This window comes from Aquarana catesbeiana, linkage group LG03 (assembly GCF_042186555.1).
Source record: "Aquarana catesbeiana isolate 2022-GZ linkage group LG03, ASM4218655v1, whole genome shotgun sequence".
NCBI lineage: Eukaryota > Metazoa > Chordata > Amphibia > Anura > Ranidae > Aquarana > Aquarana catesbeiana.
In genome coordinates this window covers 552,151,554-552,171,704 of record NC_133326.1, presented here as the reverse complement: position 1 = coordinate 552,171,704, position 20,151 = coordinate 552,151,554, and the positions used below count along the sequence as shown (strand labels likewise).

Sequence of the window (20,151 nt, the reverse complement as noted above, 5' to 3'; positions counted from 1 at the left end):
TAGTTACAGCAGGTGTACATGTAAGATGGGCTTCGTGGTTGTCTGATTTTGGCTGATCCCTACCCATGCTCCTGTCCTGCTACAACACTATCCCTCCTGCTGAGGCTGAACCATGCTCCTTGCCATAGGCCTCCACACAAAATTCCTGGCCATAGATCTTTGTATCCCCAAGGAGGGAATGTTCATACAAGAAGAAGTTTTGCTGCACTTTACTGGTGGTATTCTAGAAATGGCATTACAGTCACATCACATTATACATTCCAAAGTCATTAGACATTACACAGTTAATCACATTTAGTGGATGGACCACAGTAGTCACTTGTGAAAGCATATGTAGCACCTCAGCAGCCATCTTCCATACTGTCTCATCTCTACCGGGGGAGGGGGGGGCGTCATTAGTACTCACAGGACTGTGCTCTCTGTAGCTACCTCCTCACTAGTTAAATTCCTCCAGGAAATCCTCCAGAGAAACAGCCTCACACAGGGATCTCCTGCCTCACCTAAATAGCATTTTGCAATCCATCCTAGTCCCCATCTCTACAGGGACAGAAAGACTACAGCTGTCTTCTCCTGCATACAGGTCCACCCCACCTGGCCTCCTGCCCTGTCCAGGGCCTACATGTGCTGACTACATCATCATAAGTGTGAGGTATTCAGCTCCTATGCCTCCATGACTGACTGTGCCCCTCTCTACCTGGCTTACAACAGGGCACTGACTCACCAATATCACTGCAGGTAGGTTTCTACTTAAAAGGGGCCTAACACCTGAAGACTTCACTTAGTGTAACCAGAAACTGTTCTGTTACAGAGCCACCTAGTGGCAAAGTAGCTAACTGCCTGCAGCTGCCTACATGCAGACCTGGGAACTTAGTGCAGAGATCTCACTAATAGAGGCCCCAAGCAATAGAAGAAACTGTCAGAGATTTAAAGTAGATGTAAAACCAATAACTAAAATGTAATATACATTTTAACATGTAGTTTTAAAAATCATTTTCAATCTTTATAAATCTGCAGCTTTCAAAAACATAATACCTGGTGATCCTGCCATGAAGGCCCTTTATTAGGCACCTGCCATAATGGGGTGACAACATTCTATCGCTGTCTTCCAATTGTTCATCTGCACTGTCACTTTGTCACACACTCTCCCGATAGTGACTTCCAGGAGCTGTGCTGATGCACATTACCCAAAAATGGTCCATCATTGTCACCATCAGGAAACCCACCCTAAAGGCTGCAGGAGATCAGCAGCAGTGAGACGGAAAAAGCAATAGAATAGTGGCAAAAATATATACCGTATATACAGTGTATATTGTTGGTGGACTAAGCCTTTAAGAGATTTTTGTTGAGGTTTCCTGCAGGCATTTACTAATACATTGTACTGGAATCTGTGAACTTAATTAGGATGACATTTGTTTTTGAAGTATAATTTTGTGTTAGCGATAAGTACTCGAGTGTCACTGACTGCCGTAACGAGACTTCCTTCTTCATAAGTGAGGAGGCCTCAAGAAAGACAACTTGTGAGGAGAAGGAAAAGTGACATAACGGGTGACAATTGCCGAACAAAGAGAGACAGTTGCGAGGCTGAATGCCTCAGGGTGAAGAGTCCAATCCTGTGGCATCCTCTGACGGTCCTGGGTCCTCATGGAAATTTAGAGGCAGCTGACGCTTCTTGGCTAATGGAAAATGTGTAAGTTTGGCAGGCTGGCAGAGATGACGCAAGAGGTTCTATTAATACACAATGCCCAGCTACTGCCACAAGGCAAATAACGAGCGTAGCAAAGAGGAAATCACAATGTGCAGTACGGGGCCGGCCTGTCCCCACCCTCCCACACTCCCCATTCAGAAATTCAGACTTGGCTGTGACCTCTAAATAAACAACTATTACTGCATGTAATGTGCATGAGTGGCTTGAGAAAGCAGAGAGGGCAGCTGGCCTGGGGCTCCAACCTCTGGGGGCTCCAGGAAATGTTGTAGCAGTCAAGAATAGATGTTAAGGTTATTGATACTGACAGCTGTTGGGATGACAGTTAATAGAAAGCAATGACTGGAACCAAAATCCACGGTAACAATTGTAAAATAAATTCCAAGAACACTTTTGTGATGGCCTATTTTTAAAAAGAACCTCTTAAGCATTCTCAGACAAGATTATGAATATTCAGTCCTACAGCAAACCTGGGATTTGCCCTCGTGATGCTGGGGAGGTCTGTGTTACAGCTGAATCCAGGCTCCAAAACCTTTATTTAAATATATTGCTCAATAGCCACAAGGATAGAAATCCACTTTGTGTGCACTATATACCTGTAGAACAGAGCTGTGGGAGGGACACAGTATGCCCCACCCACTACAGGCTGCCTGCAGAAAACTAAAGAAGGGGGCGGAGACAAGACCAGTCACCCTGTACAAGGAGAGAGAGCTGCAGTGACCGGTCTTTATTACAGGAAGCTCCTACACAGAGGAAGATTACTGGGTAGATCTGGGAGAAATACACAAAGTTTATCCTTCATATAGGGAAGGGCTTCTTTGCAGTAAGAGTTCTGAAAAGTGGGATAGACTTCCAGAGGAACTACTTATAGCCAAATCCTTAGTTTTTTTTTTTTAAATGTCTGAATGTGTTTCTAGATACACAAAAATATATCTGGTGCTTAATATATATAAGAAATAATACTATAGATTGTTGGTCCAGCGAATATCTGTTTGCATTAAAGCAGTGTTCTCCAAACTCCGACCCAGGGGCCAGATGTGACTCTTTGCTTGCTTTTCTCTGGAACCAATGAAGAGCACAATTCCTCCCAATGACACCAACGATGAGGCACAATTTCTACCAATGTCATCAATGATGGAGTACAGTTCCTCCCAATAACACCAACAATGGGGCCCAATGACACCAATAATGGAAACAATTCCTCCCAATGACACCAATGGTGGGGCACAATTCCTCCCACTGACACCAATGATGGGGGATTGTTTACAAATGCTGGGACATTTTGTACTCCTGGTGGCCACAGTCCGGCCCTCTAAAAGTCTGAAGGACGGTAAACTGGCCCTTTCTTTAGAAAGTTTGGAGACCACTGTGTAGCACTACCTCTGCAGGGGCTGCAGATGACGTGTTTCCCAACTCCTGCACAGCCAGGCGACAAGTATTTTTCACTTTCATCCAGACACAAGGAACAGTCTTTGAGCTTGTTTTTTGTTGTTTTATTAGGGGTAATAACTTGGATAGGGAATAGGAAATATGGGATGCCCAGCTCGACTGAAACAAAAACCAGGGCCAACTTCCTCCCTATGTACATGATCTTGAACTGTCTTCCTTTCCGGACACTGAAGATGGAATGCAAATGCCCCTTAAGGACTAGGAACTCTCAGTCCCTTAGAAAGTAACACTTTGTGTAGAAAGCAGCATCCTGGAGTATCCCCCACTCCACTGTAGACACTGATCCCAGCTCTACTGCTTGCAAGAATTACCAGCCCACCCCGCTGCTTCTCCACTAGCCCACCTGGCTGCTGTGAAGACCTCCTAGGGCAAGGGACAGGAAGGGTTAAGCACAACGCTGTCCTCCAGAAAGGCTTGCTACATGAGGCAGCCTCTCCCCCTGTGAATCCCTGGGTGTGTTGATGTACTCACACTGTCCTCCTTGCTCCCTGCTGCTCCTTAGGCAAGATTCCTTTCAAACTGCACTGCTGTCAGGATCCTCCCAAGCCAGCTTGAGCTCCAGCCTGGAGAGAGGGAGAGCCACTGATTTCTAGAAGTTTTTCCAAACTTCCAGAACCAGGGGGAGGCACCAGAGACCTGCCTCTGTGAGTCATCCAGCCTGACCTGCAGTAAACCCTGACCCAGATTCCAGACTCACACTTACCATGAGTTATACTAATAAATTTACATGTACTAGTCTAATAGCACACTAGAGGGTACTACACCTGCATCAGAGGATCAAAAATATTTTTTTTTCCTTGTTTATAAATAGAAAATTAGTACAGCCCGAAGCAAAAAAAAAATAGAGTAAGCTAGTATGACTGGAGTATAGTGGAATCAGGGAAAGAGAGGGTTAATGTTAAACGTGAAGAAAATAAATGGTTGGGTCACTTACTGGATTGGTGGGTTTCAATGTGGGGGGAGGGGCTGCAGAGGGTCTTGTAGGAGGGTCGGTAAACTTCTTGGCATCCGGAGAAGAAGACACGTAGAGGAAGAATGTTCCCGTCCACCCACCATGTACTGGATCAGTTATTTTAAGTGGCCATGTTGGCCTGGCGGTTGGGGTCTTGGGAGGCGTTTAAAATCTGCTGTGATTAACATATTAGGGACCCATCTAAGGTATGGTGTCCCCTGTGAAATGCCAGTTAATGGTGGGTTAACTGGTAAGTTAAACTGAGAGGTATCTGCAGAGCGTTGGGGTTGTCCCGGAGTTGGCGTGGTGCGGCTGGGGACCATGTAAGTAGTTATGCAAATACAAAAGTGGATACTTGGGGCCTCCAAAGATTGACAACCTTATGTTTATTGTTATTGTTCCTGTTTATTATTATTATTATTTTTCATTTCATTATTATTTTTGTTCCTGTTTTAAGGAATGTTTGTTATGTTTGGTTATTGGTTAATAAATGGCTGCTATGACCAATTTTACTCCAAAATGATGTCATGGTGGTTATTGCAATTTAGTTGAGATAAAAGGGTCGGGGTAGATTAGCGGTTATTTTTTATGTGGGTGCAGATGACATCTGTGATGCCTTAGTCATGCAAACTGGAGAATATTTTTTTAATGCAAGTTCATATATTTTCATCTGTATTGATTGATCGATAGAATGGACATGCCTTTTTTTAAAGCCTATCTATGTAACTACTTTGCAAATCTTTTTCGGCAGCAGAAACATTTCCCATCTCGGTATTCCACCCATGTATCAGCCTTTCGATTCGTGTTTAGTAATGATGGAACTCTGTTGCCTGCCAGTTCTTCCTGCAAGATCTCCACTTAATTCTGTGTTTTTCCTGACTGCCGAACCCAGCTCAGTTAAAATATATTATTTATAGAAGATAGCTGAGGGTTTGAGACAAAGTGCTATTAGCACAAAAAGATTTTCACAGGTCACACGCCGATTTTCTGGCAGGGTAGAAGCCATCTTGACAAATGTTCGAGTGCAGCTGTCATGACGAGTTAAGATGATCTGAGCTACCCATGTGTAAGAGAAATAAAAACACAGAAGAAAAAAAAATTATACATATATATATATTTTTTAATATTTCCCAGGGTCTACTACTGTCAAAGTCTACAATCTGCGTATTGTGGCATAGGCATCCTTTTCAGGGCCTGCTCAAAGGCACGGCAAAATAGGCAATGGAGTACACATACAGTGCCAAAAAAGAGAATGCCAGGCAAGGGGGAGAGCTGCTCTTTATGCAGTTATGATTGTATGGGGGCTCTAAATCTTTTTCTTTTCTTTTTTCTTTAAAGCAACCTCATCTAAACACTTGGCAAAAGAAGTATGCTGCAAAAGAAGATACATATCCCCATGTTTCCTACTACCCTCCATTCACATGGGGGCAGTAGAAACAGACAGTTGAGTTATGATTTTTACCGACCCACAACCCTCTACCTAAACGAAGGCATGCACCCGTTCGGGGCTGTACATATGCTGTGGCAGTGATGCTTTGCAGTGGTGGCAAAAATGTTACGGTGTGTCGATTTCGGCAGGCAGTACTGCAGCTGAATATGACACATTCAAGTGAATTGGTCCATGCATGCGATGCATGCATGCAATTGCCATGTGATGGATCGGCATTTTGAGGGTTAAAGCAGAAGATGCGTAAGCAACATATCACCTCCTCACCACCTGTCAAACGCTCTCTGAAAAGTGATCAGATTGCTTTTTTTGGGGGGAAGGGGGCCAAAGTATAGCCACACATGTGAACAAACCCTTTGTCATTCAATATTTCTGGGAGTTTTGCATACCTGTGTCCCCTGCCGTACGCTGTGGTTCCATCCCCCTACATCACTGCTGAACCCTGTGTTGATGAAGCAGGGGGCACAGGCATCTATCACTCCTGGAAGCGTCAAATGATGAAGATTCTAAAAGGAGACAGCAGCGCTGAAACTGAAGGGCATTAGGAGACACCTTGTGCCAAAGAGGTCCATATACTGTGTCATCTTTGCAGGGAACTGCTTTGGCCAAATGTTTGGGGTGATGACTAAGTTGTTTTAGAGTGACTTTTTCGGCACATTACAAAATAAAGGACTTCCCTTATAGAAGCAGCTGGTGGGTGGAACCACAACACACAGCAGGGGACGCAAGCATCGAAAAGACTCTGAAATGTTGGATACTGAAAATTGTTCAGCCAATGTAGCTCTGCCAAATATGTAAGTGTTAATTATTTTCTTAACAATGAGCCATTTTTTAAATGTGGGGACAGAATTTGTTGATATTAGTTAAATCTGGTAGATATGCTTTAAAGCTGAACTCCAGGCACAAAAAAACTTTAATTCAAATATGTTCCTCAATATCCATAAAGGATATAATCCACTGTATGTGCATGAAATGTCTCTGCAAACCCAGATATTACAGTGCAAAAGTAGCAGTGGCCACATCACTGTGCTGTACATAGCCTGTAAAAGACCAGCCACTCTGCACAAGCAGAGAGAGAAGCTTGGACTGGTATTTATTACAGGAATCCGGAACAGAGGAAAGTCTCACACTGGATTATTGTACAGATCTGGAAGAAATACACAAAGCACACAAAGATTTTAAAAGAGAAGTATGAAAAATCTCCCCACAAAAAAAAAAAATACTCACCTAAATGGCTGCAGCACCGATCCCAGCTGCAGCTGTCCCCACCGGCTCTACCCCGAGGACTGTGCGATCAAACATTGCTGATCACTCAGATTCCCCCCCTTTGAGTAGAGAGGTGACTAACAGTCACTGGCTTTCCAACGCCCATTGGAGCACTGGGCTGAGGAGGGGGCGGGAGGGGCTGGCTCAGACTCTCAGTGGCATGCTGAGAGGCTGAGCCAGCTGTCGGTCCAGGCATGTGGGTGGATCCCGACCATATGGTCAGGATATTTCCTGTGCCTGGACTGGCTGAAGTGACGTGAGCCAACAGTGAGCTTTAGCCCGTTGTCGGCTGGTAATGGGTCACAGGAGTGCAGAACGAAGTGCACTCCTGTGATCTGTAGGTGAAGCACAGCCAAAATAGCTTTGCCTATACTTCTCCTTTAATGTACAATACACAAGGCTCTTGTATTTAGATAATATTTATTTATCTCAGAGTTCAGATTTAAAGCTCAATAAAACCATTTTTTTTTGCCTTGGATGGTGTGGGATTTTCTTTTATTTTTGGTCTGTGACCCCATTGGGGAAATTTTCTCTAATTTCTTGTCAAGAGGAAAAATCTGTCCATTGGGGAATAGACTGCAACAAAAGACTTTTTTCAGTAAAATGGAGAAGGGTTGGGAGGACCTATGTCAGGTTATTATTGCTGTTTCTGAAAATCATGCCACAAAGCGCTGACAATGTGTTTGTCATTCTAGTTTAGGAGTCTGAAGAAACCACAGCAATCAGTAGGTTTTTCAGGTTAGTACCCAATCATTTTTTGCTGTATATGGGTTTATCATTGTCAGTACAGGCATTAGCAAGCACACACCTTGATATCACATGGAGAAAGGGGTCCTCTGTGGCCTCTAAATGCCAGTGTTTTAGTATTTTTGTGACCATTTTTGCATTTTGATCCCAATCAATTTTTGATATACTTGTGCAGTATGCTGGCTATTTCTTGTAATTTAGGTCATTTCCTTTGCCCCTGACAAATGCTCTCCTCAGTTTTATGCCCTGTACACACGAGCGGACTTTGCGACCGGACTAGTCCGACGGACCGAATCCGGCGGACAATCCGACCGTGTGTGGGCTTCAGCGGACTGTTTCTGTCGAAAATCTGATGGACTTTAGATTTGGAACATGTTTCAAATCTTTACGTCGAAACTCCACCGGACCCAGTTCCTATCGAAAAATCCGCTTGTCTGTATGCTAGTCCGACGGACGAAAACCGACGCTAGGGCAACTATTGGCTACTGGCTATGAACTTCCTTATTTTAGCCTGGTCGTACGTCATCACGTACGAATCCGTCGGACTTTGGTGTGATCGTGTGTAGGCAAGTCTGTTCTTTCGAAAGTCCGTTGGAAAGACTGTCGGACTTTTGTTGCCGAAAAGTCTGCCCGTGTGTACATGGCATTAGTCTTGCTCTAAGGCCTGTTTCACAAATGTTTTAGCTTTTATAAGAATAGCAATCTTTTACAAAGCATTTGCAGAGCATTTCAGCAAGCTTTGTTGAAGCTTTTAAAGTACCAATCTTAATGGGAGTGCTGATTGCCACTTTGGTACTGAAGCCTCTCTGGCTGCTTGTTTACTTAAAGCTTATTGAAAGCTTGCTGAAGCCTGCTAGCAGCTTGCTTAAAGTGACACTCAACATCCCATTAAGATCTGTGTATAATATTTCCAAATAGGAGCTAAAGCGTGCTTTAAAGTCATACTAAATGTCCAGCTTTAAAAAAAAAAAGAACAAACATGTTATACTCATTTGCTTTGTGCAATAGTTTTGCACAGAGCAGCCCCAATCCTCCTCTTCTAGAGTCCCTCGCCGGCGCACCTTGCTGCAGAGTACCTCTAGAGCAAGCTGCTTGCTATGGGGGAACTTGGGCATGCTCGCACCCAAGCTGTCTCTGTGTGCCCATAAGACTCACAAAGTGCCGCTCTGCCCCTTCCACTGCTCCCTCCTCACTGGCTGTGATTGACATTGGCTCCAGTTGCTGTGTCTCAGCCAAGAGAGACACGGAAGAGCCGCTGCTCTTGTGCACATCACTGGATCAGGATTGGGCTCGGGTAAGTATTAATGGGGGCTGAGTGGGGAGCTGCACACTGAAGGTTTTTTTACCTGCATGCATACATAGAATGCATGCAGGTAAAAAAACCTTCAGCCTTTACAACAACTTTAAAAGTTTAGAGAAAGCTACTTGAAGCTTGCAGAAATTTTTATAAAAGCCTACTGTTCGTACTGCTTTATACAAGATGAAGCCCATGTGAAACTGGCCTTTTGAGTACAAGAAGTGATGTCTTCGCAGTAGATTAGTAGAATTACAGGACCATATTGTTCTAAACTTAAACATTTCCTTCAGCTGGGAGTGGATCAGAGTGCTAGCCACATCTCTCAACTGGGTCACAGACAACAAAGAAAACTTGAGAGAACTATTTTCACTTCTCATGTTGATCCAAGACCAAAGACAAAGGTTTTGACTGGAATTCAAAAAAATGATTGCAACATTAGAATAAACAGGCTGAGGTCAAACCTTTCGAATGAGAGCTTGTTCACATCACACAGCGCATGTTATTGTGCACTGGTGTGCGCTGTGATTCTACGCTGCAATGCGTTGTTAAAACACATTTCAGTGCATTGGTGTGAACTAAAGCCGTAGGACATACAGTTAATTGCCTTGTTCTTGTGTTGGGAGTGCACTGTGCAACGGCTGCTGGTGTGAACAAGTCTCCTGTTAAAATAGAGCTAAGTCTGGGAAAGTCATTGCAATGCTGTTGATTCATTGTATAGGAAAGCCTTAGTAAGGTTCAACTTCTCCCTATACCCATTTCATAAAACTGATACCATGAAAGTGAATAGAAAGCCAAAACCCTTTATTTTAGTTTAGACCAAATCTGGTTGTCTTCGTCCTGTCTGGAAAATCTCCCCTCTTCTGCCTATCCTTTGACCCAGCCCTGCTTTTACTTGCTGTCCCACTTAGGGTATTTCCCTTTTTACACATACAGAAAGAAGGGGCAGGCGGGACTTTTAAGGTACCAAGTTGTAGAATGAGCAATCAATTCGAAAAAATATAACATTTATTTAAAAAATTCTTTAAAATCGCAGTAAGCATTTACAAGAGTCATGTATTAATTCTTTAAACATATACAGCCACTTCTTACTCTATATGTTTCACTCAGAGGAGCTTCTTCAAGAGTTTTTGGAAGTAATGAAGTAATATATACTATAAAGAAAACAACAGTTGTAAATGGATATGCTTAAAAATTGCCATAAGTAAAATCGCATGGCATGTCAATAGGACATACCCATATATGTTTTATAGAGAAAAATCATACATTTTATAGAGTACATTTTATACATTGTATAAAATGTACTCTATAAAATGTATGATAAAAACATATATGGGTATGTCCTATTGACATGCCATGCGATTTTACTTATGGCAATTTTTAGGCATATCCATTTACAACTGTTGTTTTCTTTATAGTATATAATACTTCATGGGACACTTCCAAAAACTCCTGAAGAAGCTCCTCTGAGCGAAACATTTTAGAGTAAGAAGTGGCTGTATATGTTTAAAGAATTAATACGTGACTCTTGTAAATGCTTACTGCGATTTTAAAAAATTGTGTAAATAAAATTTATGTTTTTTCAAACCGATTGTTCATTCTACATCTTGGTACCTTAAAAGACCTGCCTGCCCCTTCTTTCTTTATTCATATACGAATGGGATGTGGTACCGAATTTTGATTTCTTGTCACCCAGTTCTCAAATTCACTCAGTTTTTACACAGTTAACACTGAAACAGGTGTCCCCATTTAGGCCTTAATCACACAGAGCGCACTAAAGCGTATTCCCATGGAGGGCTGTGTTTACGCATACAGGGGTGCATTAGTGTTCCATGCATCCCCCCATGCAGGCAATCCCATTGATGTTAATTGGGATGCAGCTGCTCGACAGACATAGACACTGCTCCAAATCTGACATCCATGTGGGTGCTTGGCCCCCAAAGCAGACAGTGTGCATTCAGGGCCGTGCATCCACACGTATGTCAGATTGGGAGATGTGTCTGTGTCCGAGCAGCCACTGCATCCCAATTGTCAACAATTAAACTGCCTGCAAGGAGCACTACTGGGTCCTCATGCAGGTAAACATGGCCCTAGATGAGTGTACGCATTGGTATGTCACCTGTGAACAAGGCTTTAAAGATTTCCCCCTACCTCTTGTTCTTGTGAAAACTCTAAGGGCTCATTCACACATTGGGGTTGATTTACTAAGGGCAAATCCACTTTGCACTACAAGTGCACTTGGAAGTGCAGTCACTGTAGATCTGAGGGGAAGATCTGAAATGAGGGGAAGCTCTGCTGATTTTATTTTCTAATCATGTACAAGCAAAAATGCTGTTTTTTAAATTTTCCTTGCATGTCCCCCTTAGATCTACAGCGACTGCACTTTCAAGTGCACTAGTGCAAAGTGGATTTGCCTTTAGTAAATCAACCCCATTGTGTCTGAGTAATGTGCACTTTTTTGAAACACATGGGGAGTTATTTACAAAAGGCAAATCCACTTTGCACTACAAGTGCAAACTACAAGTGCAAAGTGCACTTGAAATTGCACTGAAAGTGCACTTGGAAGTGCAGTCGCTGTAAATCTGAGGGCAAGATCTGAAATGAGGGGAAGCTCTGATGATTTTATCATCCAATCATGTGCAAGCTAAAATGCTGTTTTTTATTGTCCTTGCATGTCCACCTCGGATCTACAGCTACTGCACTTCCAAGTGCATTTTCAGTGCAATTTCAAGTGCACTTTGCACTTGTAGTTTGCACTTGTAGTGCAAACCGGATTTGCCTTTAGTAAATAACCCTCATGGCAACAAATTGCCTTACTGCGTTGTGGTGCCATTCACTTTTGAATGGCACCCTAATGCATTAAGGTAATGCACCTGTGTTGTAAAATGCTACAAGGTAAAATAGCACACTGCAGTATGTTGCACAAGAAAAAAAGAATCAGGCAACGTAATACGTGTTAACACATGCACATTAACCTCTGCCAATATTTTAATTAGCCCTAAAATTATGGATTTACCATCACTTTTTGTACTGGAGACATTGATAACCAGGACAAATAGAGAGGATGAATCTCACCAGTGGGGATACAGGCTCTTCCTCACTCCATCCAAAACTAAAAAAAATAAAAAGTTTTGTCTTTATATACACTTGAATGTTACACCTACCTACTCCTTACAATGCACTGAAGTGATAGAATTGTGATGCAAAGTAGATCTCACAATAAGGAGTAATCACTAGCAGCATACAAAAAAATAATACAAAGAAAAAAAAACAATTAGGAAACTAGTCACTCCTATTTATGAAGTCAATATAAAACCTAGTAATATAGCTTTTCCAGGGACTGCCAGAAAACCATGTGACTTTCTATTTACTATAACATCTAATATCTCTGGGTTGGTCACCTGGTTATACACAAAGCACTGGCACTGGGCACGCTGGAGGAATGCCACCACACTGCCTTCTGGTGGTAGCCAAATATTTGTAACAGAAATCCATCAGAATTCAATATACTTTATGTGCTGTTAAGTCCAAGATCTACTGGAAGTGAAAAAATATTGGCGTGGTGAAAAAACAGGGTAATGGATAAGAACTATTCTACAATCCAATAAAGTTTACATGGAATACAACTGTTTCTTGCTTTTGGTTATTTCACACAACTGGCCCACAGATAGTCCCAAGATTAGACTGAATTTGAGTGCTTGTTGTATACAAAAGATCCTTTGATGGTACCATTCGGCCCCATCAAAATGGGCATGATTAGCACTCAAACAGCTGTATATAATATTAAAATGGAGAAAGACATTGCTCTTTGATTATTACAACATCATTCAACTTTTCCAAAGAGGCATCTGATGACCTAGCCACTTTTTTATGATTGTACCTACATCTCACGTTCAACTCAATCAAACTAATAAAACTGCATGACCAAACTGACACTGTATAGGCCCCACTAGATCGGACAGTGAACAACACGGTCTAGAACTGGAGACCAACTGGATGGTCTACACATTTTTTTAAAAAAGGTATCAAAAAAGTATCAAATGTATCTGGGACCACCACTTTTCCATCAACAAACAGGGCTGCTAAACCCCCACAGAAGGTTAGTTATATGTGATAATTTGGTGAACCCAGGCTTTAGACTGGGACCCCCTTTAGGGACACAGCCCACATACAAAAGCATGGGAAAGGATGAGACAAGTAAAATGTTTGAGTTGTAGGTTCTGTTAGAAGTCCATGTATAGACTGGGCAGTAAAGTCCTTCTTCTTAACCGGTCCCTGGATTACTGTACTGGATTTTTCTTCCTGCATCAGAACCGTGTCTCTTTGTCAGGAGCAATCAGTCCATCCTTGACTTCCATGCTCAATGCTCCGCATTTCCTAGTGCTGTCGCAGTCTGACAAATACTTCTTTGGCTGAGGAAGGTCAGCATGAGGGGTCACCAGCTGCTTCAGCCTCTGGCAGGAGACAGAACATATATTTTACACATCTATCCCTCGTAAAAGAAAAATTAACTCACACAAAACTGCGTTTTGTAGCTCAACCCAGTCAAAAAGGCTATATTAGTTATAATGTATGTTTATATAAGCAAACATGAAGCAAAAATCAACCATAATCAAAAACACTAATACTGTAACATTAAAGTTCACAAGCTGAGACTATATAAAAAAATATTCTATTGTATACATTAAGAGCACATTAAAAACATTATCAGATCCAGGGAGTCTGATATGTTGTGTGATCTTCATAAGGTTTATGAAATAAATGCATGGTTAATTATAGCTACATTGTTGATACGGCTGAATAAAGACATCAGTCCACCCAGTTCAACCTATATGTGTGCGTGTGTTTATGTCACTACCATTTCCCATATCCCTGTATATTGCGTTTGCTAAGATGCCCATCTAAGCGCTTTTTTAAAATTATCAACACTCCTCGCTGACAACACCAAATGTGGAAGGAAGTTCCTTAACCTGAATTTAAGCCCTGACAGTAAAGATGCCCTTATGCAGTTTAGGTTAAACCGATTCTTGTCCAACTTCATTGAGTGGCCATGTGTCCTCCTAAGTGACCTGAGACTGAATCATTTTCTCCTAGAATCTCCATTGAGGTATTTGTATATCGCTATCACATCACCTCTTAAGCATCTCTTCTCCAGGGAGAATAAGTTTAATGTTTGTAATTGTTCCTCCTAACTCAGGTCCTCCAGTCCCCTTATTAGCTTTGTTGCCCTTCTCTGGACTCTCTATAGTTCCAGCACACCCTTCCTAAAGGACTGGTGTAACCAGAACTGGACAGCTTTGTAAGTGGTTGAATTATAGTCTTATCTCTTGAGTAAATACCTTTTTCATCACATGCTAATATCCTGTTGGCTTTGCTTGCTGCAGGTTGGCATTACACGCTATTGCTGAACCTGTGATCTAGTAAGACCCCCAGATCCTTTTCCATCCTGGATCCCCCCAAAGATTCTCCCCCTAGCAAGTATCTTGGGTTCATATTTTTAGCTCCTAAGTGCATTACATCCTGCTTTAAAACTATTACCCTGCTTAGCTAGGCATCATCACCATACACTGACTATTTATTCCAACATCTATATCGTTTAAGAATAAAGTAAACAGAATTGGTCCCAGGACAGAGCCTTGTGGTACCCTGCTCACTCCAGAACTGCAGACCATTCTGAATTCATGCTATTTATCACCACTAATTATGACATGATTATTTATTATTAACATATTAATATACGCCAATCAGCCATCCATAACTTTATGACCATCCACCTGATATTGACGTGGCACCCTCTAGCTTAGTGTGTTAGGTAGATAGATTTTTTTAGAGCTGTAGTGTAGGTAAATTTGGCCTGGCTGAGAGCCAGGCCTGGGTTAAATCTGGGTCAGGGATGAGTGACTCAGGAAGGCTGGATGACTCATCAAGCAGCACTTCTGGTACTTCCTCCTACTTGCTGGAACCTTGGAGAAGCTTCCAGAAGAATTGGTGGGAGGTTAGGAGGAGCTGCTTGGAGTATTGAGGATGGCCCCAGTCAATCCCCAGCAAGTGGGCTGGCAGGGGACAGGCACCTCTTAAATACTCTGGGGTCGTGCCAGCAGGGGCAGTTGGGTGGAAGATGGAGATGGAGTGCTGAGGAGGCTCCCGGTGGCCCTTGAGGGTACCCCCTAGTCTGGGGGGGTGACCTTGGGCCTGCGGCTGGGGTGCTGGAGGGATTCTCTACAACAGACGGAGGAATCCTGTCCTGGATGCACAAGACCAGGTGTGAGGACAGCAGAGAGAGAGAGTCAGCATGTCCAGGAGATCTCCAGGAGAAGTCAGCCAGGTGGGCTGGTGAGCTTGCAGTCTGGAAGGGCTGTGGAGAAGTAGCCAGGTGGATTAGTGAAAGGGGCAGCTGCAGCCAGATGGGCTGGCAGTGCCTGAAAAGGTGGTGCTGGGATCAGTAGCCACAGGGATGTAAGCTGGACACTGCATTTTGCTACACAACCCAAGGGGCTCGGGGTCCCCGCCTGTAAAAGGCTTTTGCTTCAAAACCTGACTGTTGCCTTTTTGTCGGATTAACTATCAGTGTGCCAGCTAGGATTTCTGCAAGCAAGTGTGCTGGAGGAAGCAGAGGATTGTATATAGACTGTACAGTGGGGAAAAAAAAGTATTTAGTCAGCCACCAATTGTGCAAGTTCTCCCACTTAAAAAGATGAGAGAGGCCTGTAATTGTCATCTTAGGTCAGGCATGTCCAAAGTCTGGCCCGCGGGCCAATCGCAGCCCGCGGTCCGGTTTTGAACGGCCCCGCCTGGTTATCTAAACCAGCCTTTCTCAGCCAGTGTGCCACGGGATCAGGGCTGTCAGATGAGCCCGATCCCCTGCCGAACTGTACATCGGCACTGTGAGAAGCTCCATCAGCCTCAAAAGTGAAAGTAAAGTGCAGGGGAGTATGCTGTGCTCTCTGCTTCCCCCTACAGTGCAGTACCCGGCTGAATGAGGACCCTGGAAAGGTACAGTACTGTGATTGAAGCTAGATTTGTTTTAAAAGGGCTTTATTCATGTGTCTGTGCATGTGTGTCTGTGTGGATGTGTGCATGTGTCTGTATATGTGTGTGTGCATGTGTCTGTGTGTGTGTGTGCATGTGTCTGTATGTGTGTGTGCATGTGTCTGTATGTGTGTGTGTGTGTGCATGTGTCTGTATGTGTGTGTGTGCATGTGTCTGTATGTGTGTGCATGTGTCTGTATGTGTGTGCATGTGTCTGTATGTGTGTGTGTGCATGTGTCTGTATGTGTGTGTGTGTCTGTATGTATGCCTGTATGTATGTGTATGCATGTGCCTGTATGTGTGTGCATGTGTCTGTATGTATGTCTGTATGTCTGTGCGTGTGCATGTGTCTGTATGTATGTCTGTATGTATGTGTATGTATGTGTCTGTATGTGTGTGCATTTGTCTGTATGTGTGTGTATGTGTCTGCATGTGTCTGCATGTGTGTGCATGTGTCTGTGTGTATGTATGCGTGTATGTTACTTTGAATCTGCCCCCCCCCCCAATTCCTGTACCATCAGAACTGCTTTTGTAGGGCTTGTTTGTGATAGCAGCCAGGATTGCTGCTCCTCTGAAAAGCAATCCATGCACAGATTGCTTTTCAGAGGCATTTGACAGGTGGTAAAGAGGCATTATGTTGCCTCCTCACCACCTGTTTTAAGCCCGTAAATGCAGCATCACTATACCGCAACCGTGCAATGCACACAGTTGTGGGGTAGTTGCAGTGCAGCCCCATTCAGCCTGGGTATACCTCCAGCTGCAGCCACAGCATGTGTACACCCCCAGCTGCTCCCTCTGCAGCTAAAGGGGGAGAAGTTGGGCGTGGTAAAAACAGCTTAACCATGTGGTTTTACGGCCCCTCCAACCTGACATGTGAACAAGCCCTTGGTTCACATCTGTGTGGCTGCGTGCTACGTGTAGGGCAGCCCATTCATTTCAATGGGCTTCCCTACCCACAAAAATGCAGGGAAAGAAGTCCCCGACCTTTTTTTTTTTTAATTGCACTGAGAATTAACGGTACCCCTAAAGAGCAGTGCATTCGTCTGTGTGTCGGGAACGAGCACGACAAAGGCAAGAGAATTCTTGTTGGGCAGTGTATTAGTGCTCGAACGAACACACTTAGACCGAATTTTAATGGTTCAAAGAATGTCAGGCAAAATGGTCGGCCCTCACACATGTTCACTTCATCAAATCTGGCCATCTTTGAAAAAAGTTTGGACACCCCTGTCTTAGGTATATCTAAACTATGAGAGACAAAATGTGGAAACAAATCCAGACAATCACATTGTCTGATTTTTTAAATAATTTATTTGCAAATTATGGTGGAAAATAAGTATTTGGTCACCTACAAACAAGCAAGATTTCTGGCTCTCATAGACCTGTATCTTCTTTAAGAGGCTCCTCTGTCCTCCACTCATTACCTGTATTAATGGCACCTGTTTGAACTTGTTATCAGTATAAAAGACACCTGTCCACAACCTCAAACAGTCACACTCCAAACTCCACTATGGTGAAGACCAAAGAGCTGTCGAAGGACACCAGAAACAAAACTGTAGACCTGCACCAGGCTGGGAAGACTGAATCTGCAATAGGCAAGCAGCTTGGTGTGAAGAAATCAACTGTGGGAGCAATAATTAGAAAATGGAAGACATACAAGACCACTGATAATCTCCCTCGATTTGGGGCTCCACGCAAGATCGCACTCCGTGGGGTCAAAATGATCACAAGAACGGTGAGCAAAAATCTCAGAACCACATGGGGGGACCTAGTGAATGACCTGCAGAGAGCTGGGACCAACGTAACAAAGGCTACCATCAGTAACTCACTACGCCGCCAGGGACTCAGATTCTGCAATGCCAGACGTGTCCCCCTGCTTAAGCCAGTACATGTCTGGGCCTGTCTGAGGTTTGCTAGAGAGCATTTGGATGATCCAGAAGAGAACTGGGAGAATGTCATATGATCAGATGAAACCAAAGTAGAACTGTTTGGTAGAAACACAACTCGTCGTGTTTGCAGGAGAGAGAATGCTGAGTTGCAACCAAAGAACACCAAACCTAATGTGAAGCATGGAAGTGGCAACATCATGCTTTGGGGCTGTTTCTCTGCAAAGGGAACAGGACGATTTTGAGTGCAAACCTCCTCCCATCAGCAAGGGCATTGAAGATGAAACATGGCTGGGTCTTTCAGCATGACAATGATCCCAAAACACTGCCCGTGCAACAAAGGAGTGGCTTCGTAAGAAGCATTTCAAGGTTCTATAGTGGCCTTGCCAGTCTCCAGATCTCAACCCCATAGAAAACCTTTGGAGGGAGTTGAAAGTCCGTATTGCTCAGCGACAGTCCCAAAACATCACTTCTCTAGAGGAGATCTGCATGGAGGAATGGGCCGACATACCAGCAACAGTGTGTGACAACCTTGTGAAGACTTACAGAAAACTTTTGACCTCTGTCATTGCCAACAAAGGATATATAACAAAGTATTGAGATGAACTTATGATATTGACAAAATACTTATTTTCCACCATAATTTGCAAATAAATTCTTTCCAAATCAGACAGTGTGATTGTCTGGATTTGTTTCCACATTTTGTCTCTCATAGTTGAGGTATACCTATGATGACAATTACAGGCCTCTCTCATCTTTTTAAGTGGGAGAACTTGCACAATTGGTGGCTGACTAAATACTTTTTTGCCCCACTGTATATAGAAAAGTTGTCCCTGAAGAGTTCTCTAAAGTCAAGTGGGCATCCTATATAACCCTATTCCCTATCCAAGTTTTATACCCTCAATAAAAATAGAAAAGCAAGCATTGGACAGCAGTGGTGGCCCATCCATAGAGGGCGCATGGGCACTGCCCCGCCTATCCATGCGTCTGACCCCCTGATCTACATATCAGGGCTCCGGACTATGGATTCCAATGCGGGGTGTGTTTTTTCGAAGCACCTGATTAGAGCCAGAGGCTCTAATAGGCTTCAAAAAAAGGGTGGGCTCGGAGTGCAGAGCATTGCGCTCAGAGTCCACCCAGTTGTGTGACGATAGCAAATTAATTTCCACTATTTTCACACTAAAATTCCTCCCCACCAATCGGGAGGCAGGTCCTATTGGATGCCTAGCGCTTAGGCGGAAGAGAGAGGAGACACACAGCGGAGGAAGCCGGTGGAGGAGCAGACACCGGAGCCGCTGCCTGCACCCCGCCGCCCGCAAGGACTGTGCTGGAGGACCCCACAGCCGTCACATAGATCGGGTAAGTGCTGGAGTGCCAGCCGCCCGTGGGCGGTGGTAGTGCCGCGCCGCTGGGGGGAGGGAGGTGGTAGTAGTGCTGCGTCGCCGGCCGCCCAGGGGGGTGGTTGTTTGCCACCCCCCAAAAGAAAAACCCACCAGCCGCCACTACTGCACAGTTTCTTGACTCTGGGAGCCGGTGAACATTCGGTGTGCCTGGCTGTGCAGGGTGAGGGATACCAGTTCACCAGCGGCTCCTACCTGGAGTGTGCTACATTGAGTAGGTCTCCCTTTGACTGCTAAAACAGCCCCTTTTGTTGCCAAAACAGCCCTAACCCATCATGTCATGAACTCCATTAGACCTCTGAAGGTTTGCTTCGGTATCTGGCACCAAGCCATCAGTAGTAGATCCTTTAGGTCCTGTAAGTTGATTGGATTGTTTGTTTTCCAGCACATTCCACTGATGTTTGATTGGATTGAGATCTGGAGAATTTAGAGCCCATGTCAACACCTCAAACTTGTGTCTCTCAAACTATTTTTGAACAATTTTTGCTGTGTATCAGGTGCATTATCCTGCTGAAAGAGGCCACTGCCATCAGGGAATACTGTTTCCATAAAGGGGTGTACTTGGTCAGCAGTGATGTTTAGGTAGGTGTTAAAGTAACATACACATCAATGGCAAAACCAAGTAGTGGTGGGGGTGGTAGTGACACAGCCATAAATGATCCACAATGGCTCAAAAGTGATATTGTCCAGAAATATTTAGACAGAATAAAGGTGGATAAAGCACCTGGACCAGATGGCATCCACCCACGGATTCTAAAAGAATTAAGCTCTGTCATTTCAAGGCCATTGTTTCTAATATTTAGGGACTGGTTTATAACTGGAATGGTACCACTGGATTGGCGCAGGGCCATTGTGGTGCCCATATTTAAAAAGGGATTAAAGTCTTTGCCAACTATAGACCTGTTAGTTTAACTTCTATAGTCGGGAAGATACTGGAGAGTTTAATAAATAACCACATAGACGTGTTCTTGCTGGAAAAAAA

General features: G+C 43.8%; 1 protein-coding gene and 1 long non-coding RNA gene across 3 annotated transcripts in view; both read right to left on the bottom strand.

Moving 5' to 3' along the window:
- Positions 1–5,202: 5,202 nt before the first annotated feature.
- Positions 5,203–9,906, bottom strand: LOC141132786 (uncharacterized). The gene is made up of 2 exons (XR_012242966.1): positions 8,960–9,906; positions 5,203–8,909 (listed from the first exon to the last, which is right to left on the bottom strand). It is a non-coding gene; the product is annotated as an uncharacterized lncRNA (long non-coding RNA).
- Positions 9,907–11,954: 2,048 nt separating this feature from the next.
- Positions 11,955–20,151, bottom strand: part of LOC141132789 (sodium- and chloride-dependent betaine transporter-like) — a 100,119-nt gene continuing 91,922 nt past the window's right edge. For both annotated transcript variants that reach the window (XM_073621651.1, XM_073621652.1), the window contains one exon: positions 11,955–13,311. In XM_073621651.1, the coding sequence (XP_073477752.1) occupies positions 13,165–13,311 (147 nt within the window). In that variant the 3' untranslated portion in view covers positions 11,955–13,164. The remainder of the gene's footprint in view (positions 13,312–20,151) is intronic.